Source organism: Chelmon rostratus, chromosome 6, assembly GCF_017976325.1.
Source record: "Chelmon rostratus isolate fCheRos1 chromosome 6, fCheRos1.pri, whole genome shotgun sequence".
Classification (NCBI taxonomy): Eukaryota; Metazoa; Chordata; class Actinopteri; order Chaetodontiformes; family Chaetodontidae; genus Chelmon; species Chelmon rostratus.
Window position 1 is genome coordinate 6274273 of NC_055663.1, and position 12112 is coordinate 6286384.

Below are 12112 nucleotides of genomic sequence, written 5' to 3' on the forward strand. Positions count from 1 at the left end.
ACCGCAGTATCTAACAGATCAAGTGCATAGTGCTAGTGGCCACTAATAGCAGGCAGTCTGACTTGTGCGCTTGTTTAGAACTAATTGAAGCTAAATGTCAGACCTGATGGCATCGTTCTCCATTCTTTACTACACATATTGATTCAGCATCTTGCATTGCATTTGATTATTTAGCATCATTGAACTTTGTACAGGGTAATAATGTAAAGCTACTTCAGCCATATTGATTTTGATGAACATATATAGTTCCTCCTGGTGCTGGTGCGTACTGTTATTTCTCCATTGCTGGCTTTTTTCTGTATTCTATCTTTTGTTGACGACAGCGGTTGAAAGGCCAGCACGCTTCACGAAAGGCTAAAACACAAAATAGTCTACAATCTGGTCTGTGTTGATTTAAGATGCGCCTTGGAGCGTCTGCACTGCCAGTGTGAAGTCCTCTGGTTTATCTTCTTCTTCTCTGGGCTAAATAATGACAGGGCTTTTTCCTCTATCGATTCAGAGCCCTTTTATGCTGTGGCCAGGTTGTATCATGTTGCATCATGTTGCTGCAGGGTCTATTGAAGTCACAAGTGCCGGATGAAAATATGGAGAGATGTCTAACTCGTGTGGGCGAGGGAGAGACTCAGCGACAGCTACAGTATGAAGCAGGACAGTAGAACAACCTCCCTCTGACTGACACTGTAAAAAACATACATGCAACATAGACATGTTTTACAGCGTGCACTCATAGAACTGAAATATGTTTCCTGTTAAAATCAGAGTAGCAGATTCATTACATTGTCAGCCGCCCCTTATATTTTCAAGCCACTGTGCTACTACATGGACGAACTCTAGTTTTCTGTGCCCTGTGACCCTGTTTGATGGCTTTAATTTCTGTAGTGAACCACATGGCAGTGTAAATGGCTAATGTTAGGGTATTGAACTTGAGTTAATACAGCAAGGGATCAATATGGCACCCGCTCGCCTGCATACTTACCCACTTATCTGCATCTCTCTCACTCTGTGTTAGTCTTTAGATGTTTCAGTCGCGCCTTGGTTTCCTATCCTTCATTCTACAGTTTCCCCCAAAATGCATAAAAGACCCCCACACCATCTTCTTTAGCGTCAAGCCACTGTCTTATCAATACAAGTGCCTTAGTTAATGCTACTGGTCAATGCTGTGACTCTTTTTTGCACACTGCATGCAGCAGTTACCGCAGGCTCCTGAAAACAGAACAGTCTCCGACAGAGGGAGGGGTGGAGTGTGTGTGTGTGTGTGTGTGTGTGATGCTGAATAATACAGCTTGTCAGTACTCTGTAGTTTTCTATGCTGCAAACACTCAAACACACTCATCCTTGTCATTATCACAGATAACAATGTCTGCAGTTCCCTTTTCGGTGCCAAACACTGTTTTCGGTGATAATCTATAATGAAATCTTTAATATAGATATCGCTATTAATTGACTGAGTGCACCATGAGGAGTGATATCAGGATGAGGAAAAGGAATAATCCAGTGGTGGTCTACATTCTGTATGCTGTCCAAAAACCAGGCTACACATGCAAAAGTCATTAGCCTGCCCAGGCATGATTTAATGTCATTTACATTGCTGTGCGTGTGTGTGTGTGTGTGTGTGTGTGTGTGTGTGTGTGTGTGTGTGTGTGTGTGTGTGTGTGTGAGTGAGTGACACCCTCAGGGGACGGCAGTTCTATATGCATTTGTGTTGTCCTGTACTGTACGTTCATGTCAAAAGTATTTTTCCTAAAAAGTGACTGCAGGGTGGAAACAGTGTTGTTCACTGGAGCAAGCAGCTTCTATTCAGAGACAGTTCCCCCTCCCATGGCGGTAAAAGTCATCAAAGTCACAATGATAATGGCAACTTTGACCTTTCTTACTCAGTAGTGAAATAATTATGTAAAAATATGCAGCCTACTAGCTTTGTTTTTTGTTTTTCTCGGGATTCAGCATTTCTTTACAGCTAGTGAAGTCTGACAGAGACAAAGACAGCAAGAGAAGAACATTATTGAAGAGATACCTTAGTGGTCAAACATGGGGACAAGATTCAGTGACGTATAGCAAACAACTGGAGAGACTGCTAACCATGCATTTTATAATGCACAGCAGGGCTGCAACTAGCCATTATTGTTGTTATGTTAGTCTGCTGATTATCTTCCTGAAATTCAGTGTATTGTTTGTTATGTCTATAAAACATCACAAAGTCATCAAAAATGTCAATTATGATTTCCCAGAGCCCAACACTGACATGTTCAAATGCTGTTTATACGACCAACAAACCACAACCCGTCTGAGGAGCTGGAACCAGCGATTGTAACACTTTATCAATTACCAAAATAGTTGCTGATTAATTTTCTGTCAGTTGACTTATCAACTTGTCATTTCAGCTCTCACGCCTTGTGCAGTCCATGAGTGACTGACTCAGCTCCCCTGTGCTCTTCTCTCACAGCCTGGGTCATCCCTCTCTCTCTCTCTCTCTCTTGCATTGTACGGACCAATAAGTTAAAGTTAAGTCTCCCTTTACTGATCCCAATAGGGATGTTAATTCTCTGCATTTAACCCATCTTAAGTATTAGGAGCACTGGGCAGCCACAGTGATTTTTAAACCTTGGACCTTCTGGTCTGGCTTTAACACATAGATCTCTGTTATATTAAGTTCCATGTAGATTCTGTTGAAACATGACAGAACAATTGGCTCTGGCAGAGAACAGCAGTGTTGGAAAATAAAGTAATGACTGCATGATTATAGAATGGGGACAGTTAATACAGTTATTAAAGGATAACTTTCGTTTTTTACAACCTGGACTTTATTTGTAGCATTAAATACGACCATTTACTCACCCAGACAACTTTGGTGGCATTTGGAGTCGTTTTGAAGAAATTAGCCCCAGAGGAGCGGCGCGTATATCCGTATAATGCGAGTACTCGGGGCATCCATGCGCAGCCTCTATATAACGCATAATCTGCGGCGAAACTCGTTCATATTCCAATATTTTGCTATGATATGCTGGTGCTATTCCCCTCTGAGCCCGTGGTGGCATGTTATCAACATCCGGCGTCTCTAGACAACTACCTCTGACGTGGATGACGTGGATACGCAATAATGAACCATTATAATATGCTGGTGCTATTCCCCTCTGAGCCGGCGGTCGGCTGGTTTAGCTGTAGTTTGGCACAGCTATGGTTCGTTATTGCGTATTCGTAGCCAACCGCTGCAGAGTCAGCCGTGTTGTGGCTGGCTGCTCGCAGTGCCCGGCGTTCGGTAATGACGTCATCCACGTCAGAGGTAGTTGTCTAGAGACGCCGGATGTTGATAACATGCCACCACGGGCTCAGAGGGGAATAGCACCAGCATATCATAACAAAATATTGGAATATGAACGAGTTTCGCCGCAGATTATGCGTTATATAGAGGCTGCGCATGGATGCCCCCGAGTACTTGCATTATATACGCCACTCCTCTGGGGCTAATTTCTTCAAAACGACTCCAAATGCCACCAAAGTTGTCTGGGTGAGTAAATGGTCATATTTAATGCTAGAAATAAGGTCTAGGTTGTAAAAAATGAAAGTTATCCTTTAAGTCAGAGTGAGTTAGTGTATCACTTTTTTCCTCTCACGTTCTCTTCCTGTTTATATCCTCCCCAAAATCAAAGGTCCAACCCATATTCCATTCTGTGTAATCAATAGCTCTCAGATCACTGAGTCTGTGCGTGTGTTTGTGTGGTGTGTGTGTCAAGCAATTCTTCTGCCCAGTATCTCCTCCCTCTCTAGCCTTTATCTTTTTCTCTCTTGGAAGTAACTCAGCATCCATTTAAAAGCTTTGGAACCACACTTTCACCGGTCTATAAATACAACTTTACACCACTACGCTAAAGGGATTCATGGTGTGGGCATATGTTCTGCTCATCTCTCCTGCTCTTCTGTCTTTATCTGTCAGCCCATGTCTGTTGGCTTAGAATACCAGAAATGTTTGAGTGGTCGTTGTGTGGAAAAATAATTAGCATTGCGGAGACCTCACTCTGCACTTGGCTCCAGAAGCGAAGCTGTTCAGAGGGGAGTATGTAAGGGATGATACCCTCCATGGTGGGCATTACACAATTGTAAGCCCACAGAGGCGAAGGATATGGCATTAAAAGAACATGATGGAAACCTGCCAGCCAATCAGAATAAGATGGTCTCGGGTATAAAAGTGAATATGTAATCAAATCACAGCTCGTTCTTCACTGTCTCTCCTATTCTTTGCTTGATGGTGGGGTGGATTAATACTGTATGTAGGTAGAGTAATCACCCCTCAGCCAGAGAGATGCCCTGCAAGGCCTGGGAAATGAATCTCTGAAAGGTACTATTCCAGGTTATTTGATTTATATTTCTACATTAAAAAATAAAGGTCCACTTCCAGGGATATTCCATTACATAACTCAACATCATCGTCATCACGCCCCCAACTTCCCTTTCTCACTTCTTACCAAGTGGCTACTTAACGTGGTAACTTAGTTTCCATATGTATTTTATCAGCCAGCTATGGCTGACAGCCTTATTTGATTAATGTGCAGGAATCAGGGAGATAAGGGCAATGCTTTGATGGGAATCAAAATGGGCATCATTGAAAATTTGTCAGCTCCTTGGGACACCTTGACGTTACCACTTAAAATGTTCTGTTTTCCAGGAGTAAATGTAAGTAATTACATTGAATAGTACTGTAAAAGGAGGGCGCACATTCCTTACCTGTCCTGACAGAGCTGATATGTCACTAACCCTGACCTCTGACCTCCAATAGAGATAAATAGAGTCAGTAGAGTAGCACATTTGCTGTCATTGTTAATGACAGCAATCCAGTGGGTGGCTGTCAGATTCTACTTGTTATGTAACGTTTCCTGTTTCACCCATCTGAGCCATGACATGCATCATTACACTGGAACGCAAAGTTGATTACAGCGAAACAAATGCATCCAGTTTAAGAGTTCATACTCCGACTGTGTGAGTGTGATCAGAAAACTATCTAGCCTTTGAGCTGCTCCAGCCTACATGAGACTAAATGGTGAGATGCACAGAGCTACTAATGGATTTGTGGCAGGCTTCAAAGGAAGAGAGACAAATAGCCGTCTTGTAAAGGAAGGAACCAGCATCCGAACTGACCATTCACTACAGCCCATAGTTACTGTTGCTACGGCTGTCAAACAGCAGATATGCAGTTAATAATGGTAAGAGGGGCAGACTTACCAGTGAAAATTCTTTTTCAAACAGTGAGTCCTTGGCAGATAAAAGCAGCAATGATTTCTAGCTCGTCACTTTTGATTTTGATAGCTGAAAAGACAGCTTCACCAGCAGATCTTATTAGCTATGCTACCTAGCTAATTTCCTGAAATAATTCCTAAAGTTAATGTTAGCTCAAAGAGTTACTTGAAAATGCTGTCTCTGGCTGACTTTCTTGTTTCTAGTGGAGCGATAAGCAGCATGTTCTATGGTGAAACATATCAATACAGAGATATCCAAACATTGTACCTGTACGGCAGCACAGAGCTTGTTAGTCCTGGTGTTCTGAAGATGTACCAGTGAAGATCAGGCTGTTACTTTGTTCTGACGTAGCCCTGTTTAGCTGCTTGGCTAACCTGTTCTTCTTTTCAAAATTTACGTTTTCACTTTTAACGTTATGAGACTAAACTCTAGCAGCATCCAGGACCCATAACCACACACACTAGTTACTTAATGATACACTCTTTTGCCTTTTAACGTTGTAGGTGGTAAGCTAGTTAGCTTAGCGGACTTGCTAACGTTTGTAGCCCATGTTAGAGAAGAGAATCACTGTTAGTCCATTACCTGCCCTCATGTTCTTGAGTTTTTGCTTGTCGACAGTGTAACAAATGATTCTGTAAACCCTTTAAATGCAGACTATCTCTCTCACTACTGCCACACGTAAACCACTGCAGGATGTGGACAAATCCAAAGCTTGACAGGCCTACCGGGCCTACTTTCCATAGCTGAGCGGGAAGTAGATTGCTGCTGATTTACAGTCTGTGTCTTTGTCGTGTGTTTCTGTGTGCAGCTACCTAGACAGCCTAGACCGGATCGGTGCGGCAGACTACCAGCCCACAGAGCAGGACATCCTGAGGACCCGAGTGAAGACCACAGGCATTGTCGAGACACACTTTACCTTCAAAAACCTCCACTTCAGGTCAGTATTCACGCATGACAGTGATTAAGTTCTGATCCTTAACTGCCCTCGTCTCTCTGCCTGCCCCACTGTCCATACATACAGTAGGAACTGCAGTCTGTAATTAATCAGATTAAATGCTTTAAACAAGTGTCTATATTTATGATTGTCTGCCTTTTTAATGAGACCTGATTCAATTAGAGGAGCTGTGGGAATGATGACAAAGGGGAGGGGCGGGAGGAAAGGAAAAAGAAATGAGAGAGAAAAGAGGGGAGGAGCGTTTTTCTGGCCTGTGATTTAGTTAATTTTCTTTTTCTGCCTGTCGAGTGCACGCACACACACACACACACACACACACACACACACACAAAGGCAGCAGAGAGGTTATTTTTCCAGATGGATGCACACTTCAACTTTGTTCACTTTTTGGCTCAATCTTTCTCATGCACACACACACCATGTTAATTGTTGTACAGGTACGAAGACACACTCAACTTAAACATGCAGAGAAATGTTGGTTCTGCTGAATGGTGCTTTCCACTGTGTCTCTTGCAGTTGAGTAGGTGGTGTGCTGGGTGTGTTTTGTTGAGAAGCTCTAAATTTTGTCAGCTCAATTGCTATTATGGGCAGTCAGGCGGTGTGTGGGAGTCTGCAGTGTTCCTGTACTGGGTGTAACCCATCAACCTTCCTACCATTATATCCATCACACGTGGGACTGGATTCACTCCTCTCTGGTCGTGTATTTTAAAAGCCAAAAAAATACAACTTATACATGAAAAAGTGTCCATTTCAAGCTTATGAAGACAGGACGTGAAACAGTTTATGAACTATTTATTTCTTCATAAACTAGCATACTTGCTTGACCGTATTCCCCGGAGCGTCACAGGTCTTTGTCTCTCTATGCAATATAGACAGAAATGGGCGAGTGTACTCTGATTCGTTGGTTTGTGGATCGTCGACCAGTAGTCAAGCTTTGAATACTTCTTCCTAAATTTCTGACACAGTCAAAAATGTGTGTACTGTGTTCAGTAAAAAGATGCCTTTAAACGGCTAAAGACCAAAAAATGTCACATCAGTGGTCACACTTATATTTAAGGGCATTACTCGTTCCCAGTGATACCTCACCACATCCAAAGGATAAAATTACAATAAAGAAAAACAGTGCCAGACTTTATGAGATCCAATGTGTCTCACATATGTTAGAGAGGCTGGCTGAGCTTTTTGAACACAGAAAAAGAAACTAATAGTGTGGAAAGGAGACTTTCCAGGAGCACACACTTGGGTGTCGAAATGACACGCTGGATAATACAACCTGAAGTTGACAATATCAGATCATTTCAGGAAAGAGAACCACTTTATGGACTGGGAAGAGGGCCAGAGCTGTCACGTCTGAAAGCAGTGTGCCACTGCTGGAATAACGAGCAAGCAGAACAACAGAAACAGGCCCCGTTTATGAATGGACCTACAAACTGACCGCAACGGAGAATGCTGAGGCAGCTGCGAGGCTTCAGAAGCCACTGCCTGTCCACTTTGGTTTACACAGCTGTGTATACTGTATGCATGCGCAGGTCACAATCTTTATAGTGCGATGTAAAAGACAGGTTTGTGTGTGTGTGTTTGTTCACGTCCGTCTCTGTCCATCAGGCTGTTCGATGTGGGAGGTCAGAGGTCGGAGAGGAAGAAGTGGATCCATTGTTTTGAGGATGTCACAGCCATCATTTTCTGTGTGGCGCTCAGCGGATACGACCAGGTGCTGCATGAGGACGAGACCACGGTAAGGACAGATGTTCACATGTGATTGTCCTCTCTCAATCCGCCTCTCTACCTCCCTCTCACTGATGCTTTTTCACCATCACTTTGTGGCCTTCTGACCCATTTATAAATATTGGAACACACCTTGAAAGGAGATAATATTTTATATATTCAGGATGTGGGAACATGGTAATAATCCCCTAATGCATTCTGACATGGGCTGTATAACACCTAGTATGAAGACAGAGTATGCTCTTGTTCTGTATGTAGAAACGATATGCAAGCTGACATTAAACACGCGGTCTGTGTAAAAGCTTGAGACAGGGAGGGATAAATGTCTGTGCAGCTCTTTGATGAGCTGCTAAATAAATTAAAGCATGAATGCCCTAAAATGTGTATATTTACATGTTTTAAGAATGACAGGTACAGACAGACTCTCTCATTTTGCATCTATCTAAATATCTGGTGTTTAACAACCCTGAAGTGTCGGCAGTGGTCTGCCTCACTTCATGCTTTCCCTACACTCAGTGTGAGTTTCTGTGGTGTGCTCTCCATCTCCTTTCGGTAAAACATCGTCACATCTCTCTGAACCCTGGTATCATCACAGAACATGTAAATACATCGACAGAGTACCGCTGAGGGTCATATTCAAAACACTTGCAGGACTTGTTTGTTTAACAAAACACTTAATGCAACAATGCTCCGTCTCTAGTGAACACACCGCTGGACGGTTTCGGTGTGAAAAGGGGACACTTGTTTTGCCTGAGTTGTTTTTCTTTACGCAAATCATTTCGCCCTGCGTTTACGCTGCAAACCAAGTTGCATTCTGGTCAAAACAGGCAACCTGTTTAAAATGATGGGGAGGATTATCATTAGGATTATTAGTTTGGTCTAATGGCAAATTGTATTAACTGTTAAGGCATGCAGTAGGTGTAGACGCCATCCAAATATTTGAGATGCCTGTATTCACTCACTTTATTTTTCAGGAAATTCTGAGAGGAATTCTCTCAGTAAATTTAGTCCGAACAAACACTAAAATACAATATGATGTAGAGAATGTTTGACTGTTCTGTAAGCACAGAACATTATCGGTAAATAAAAACCTTATACACTACAAATTTTTACCATTTCTTTTTTCAAAAACATGCTTTACACAATTTTTGACATTGAAAAACTGTCACTGTGTGTTTGTTTTACGAGCTCTGAAGTGATAAAACTGCAAATAATAACTATATACCGATTACATGTGCGGTAAAATTAAGGTTCCTGTTGCGGAGTAGCTCTGTGTTTCCTCAACAAAAGGCCACAACCGGCCATGTGGCTGTGAAGCTGATGCCATGTAACCTAAAACAAATAAGCTGATTTGAATGCACGGTGCTCACTGCTATTTATAAGCCTGAAGCGTATCCTCTGAGAATTCCAAGCTGGGAAATTGTGTTCAGTAGCTGCTCTATTTATGCAGATGTCGTCAAGCCTCCCCCTGAGCTGGGAGCACCAGAAGAACGTCAGATGAGGAGAGGAAATATCCATCATAAAACACGCTCGCAAACTGCTTCTCGTATGTGTGCTACATATCTCAGTCCATTTGATTGGTGTGTGGTGTTTTTCTGTTCACGTCTAGGCAATGTAAGGTCATGGTGATACTGTGAGCACAGCTGCTACCATTGTTGATGGTAGAAAATGTCTCACCGTACAACATCAATAGTGAACATAATTTCCGTCCCTGAGTTCAAGAACAATGGCGAATATCTAGACTCACTATTTCCAGGGGGAAATGCATTGTAAAAGATACCAATATTTCCTCCGACAATACCTCAGTAGATCTACTGTAGTGCAGTGATAAGATATTTTTAATAAAGGGGTTGTTTGAGTCTGCGGCCACTGTTACCTTTCCACCAAAACAGCCCACAGCTAAGATGCAAGTTCACATAGATGAATACAAGGCAATATGTGGAAAAATGGGTCCACCAAAACGGAAACTGAAGCATCCCAGATTTATATCTGTTCAGATAACATTAATAGCAGTTCTGATGGGGTTTTTTTTTTATCTGTGAGACAGTGTTCTTATCAACATTATGTGTTATCATTAAAGAGCAAACACTAGCGTGGGAGTTGTAATTACCAGGCAAATAACCCAATGTTTTTTGGCAAGCGCCCACATCCTCCATCAGTTCTGCTACCAGACACACTACCAGGTCTGTGATTCAGAAATTACATGTATGGTGCACAGTACAAATATTCTACAACCAAAAAAGGAGAGATAACGACCCATCCACAGTAATGGGAGTGATAAAGTAATACATATATCCCTTTTGGGCAGCTCATTAAACTCACTGATACACCATGAATTTAATTATGCTCTATTTCTACCTTTTCCCCATATAGTAATACTATTCTCAGTATACCAGCCTCTTACAAAGTGTATACATTTATTATTTTTATGTATTTTACATGGAGCAATGCCTACATGTACAGTGCATAGACCAATGTTTCAAGCTCTTAATAGTTTCCATGGGTGGGTTAAAAGAAGATAGTGGAGATTCCTAAAGTCTTGTGCAGTGTAGTCAGAGAAATGGAGGAGTCATAGATGGTGACATTTACAATTATTTTTTAATCTCAAATCAAGCAAAGCAGTTTTTTAAAAACAAAATTATTGATGACAGTACTTTTAACCATCAGGACAATAACCTTAAAGAATAGACTTTCCTTCAAAGTTCATTCATTGCATTGTCTCTGCAGGATTCACTAATTTAAACTTCAAACTTCTAAAGACCTTTTGATACCTCATAGAATGTAATTTAATACCTGTTTTATGATCATACAGTCCGAAGTATAAAAGTATGATGGAAAGCCAGTAGGGACAATATGGCCTCAAACTATTCATGATTATATCACATTTTTTTCACTACTTCCCAGCAGTATATTACAATAATTCCCAGTGATAGTAGTATTATAATTGATGCGGCCTGGACCTGGACAAGTGGCATAAAATGGATGGATGGATTAACCAATGGAAAAATGATTCATTGATTTGAATTAATTAAAGACCCGTGTCATGATGAGTTCATGAGCTCCCCAGCTTTAGAGACTTTTCAGGACAACCAGATACCCTGTCTTGTGCAGTACCTGTATGGTATTGCCAGATTAATGGGGTAATGTGTTGTTTTGAGTGTCTTTGTCCTTTGGAGAGGACGGTCAGACAGTAATAGACCATCTCACTGGCCCACGCTAAAGGTTCTGACAGCATTTATCGATATAACCGTATGTGTGCTGTATGGACACAAACACACACGCATGCAGTACAACTCTTACTACTTGTGCTTTGTAATTCCCTTCATTCTATAGAAGAACTGCTTGCGTTGTGTTTTTCTCTGCCTCTCCTTGTCTTGTTTCTTTGAAAACACGCACACACACGTGCGCACACACACACACACACACACACACACAGTCTGTACTCTGAAATGACAACTGCTCCTGGCGAACACTGTCTGGATAAAGTCTTGTCCTCCTGCCTCTTAACCCTTTCTTTGCAGCACTAGGGGTGTGTATGTGTGTATACGTGTGTGTTTGGGGCGTGGGGGTTGGGGGTTCTATAAAGGAAGTGGGACTAGCTGGGTGGGCGGGTCCCTTGCATTTTCTGTTCCTGCTCTAAGCTCCACCCTGCAGCATCTCTGGCTCCTTCCGCTCCTCCTGTCGCTCTCGCCACCGACTGTCCTCTCTAACCAATCAGCAGTCAGATCTTCTACAGATGCCCCACCCACAGACAGGTATGAAACCTCCTGATAGGTTGATACACTCACCATGAGTTGAAAGCGGTGCCTCTTTCTGTTTGTGAACCATGGAATGAATTGTCATTGTGCGTCTTTGCACAGCTTTGTTTTCAGTTCAGCAAAATGTTTTATTGCATGTTACCTTTGTGTTTCTCTGTTTGTCCATCTGACTGTCTGACAGTCCGTCTGATCACTTTATTATTTCTCTAATCTATTGTAGCTATTTAAACCTTCTCTCTTTTTTCCATTGTGTCTGAGGCTGCATTGCCTAAATCTCCAGCAATGTATCTGCAGTTATAGTTTCCTGTAATCTGACTGGTTGATGGGCCTCATCAATCACCTTTTCTCCCCCCTCCACCATCCTAAACTTTGTAATATTGGGTCATAAACAGAGAGAAGCTGCTTTCAACTCATTCTTTAAAAAGAATCATAGTCTCATCTGTTT

General features: G+C 42.1%; 1 protein-coding gene across 3 annotated transcripts in view; it reads left to right on the plus strand.

The window, feature by feature from the left end:
- Positions 1-12112, plus strand: part of LOC121608331 (guanine nucleotide-binding protein G(o) subunit alpha) — a 96215-nt gene that overhangs the window by 68043 nt on the left and 16060 nt on the right. For all 3 annotated transcript variants that reach the window (XM_041939581.1, XM_041939580.1, XM_041939579.1), the window contains exons 5-6: positions 6038-6166; positions 7790-7919. In XM_041939581.1, coding sequence (XP_041795515.1) covers positions 6038-6166; positions 7790-7919 — 259 coding nt within the window. The remainder of the gene's footprint in view (positions 1-6037; positions 6167-7789; positions 7920-12112) is intronic.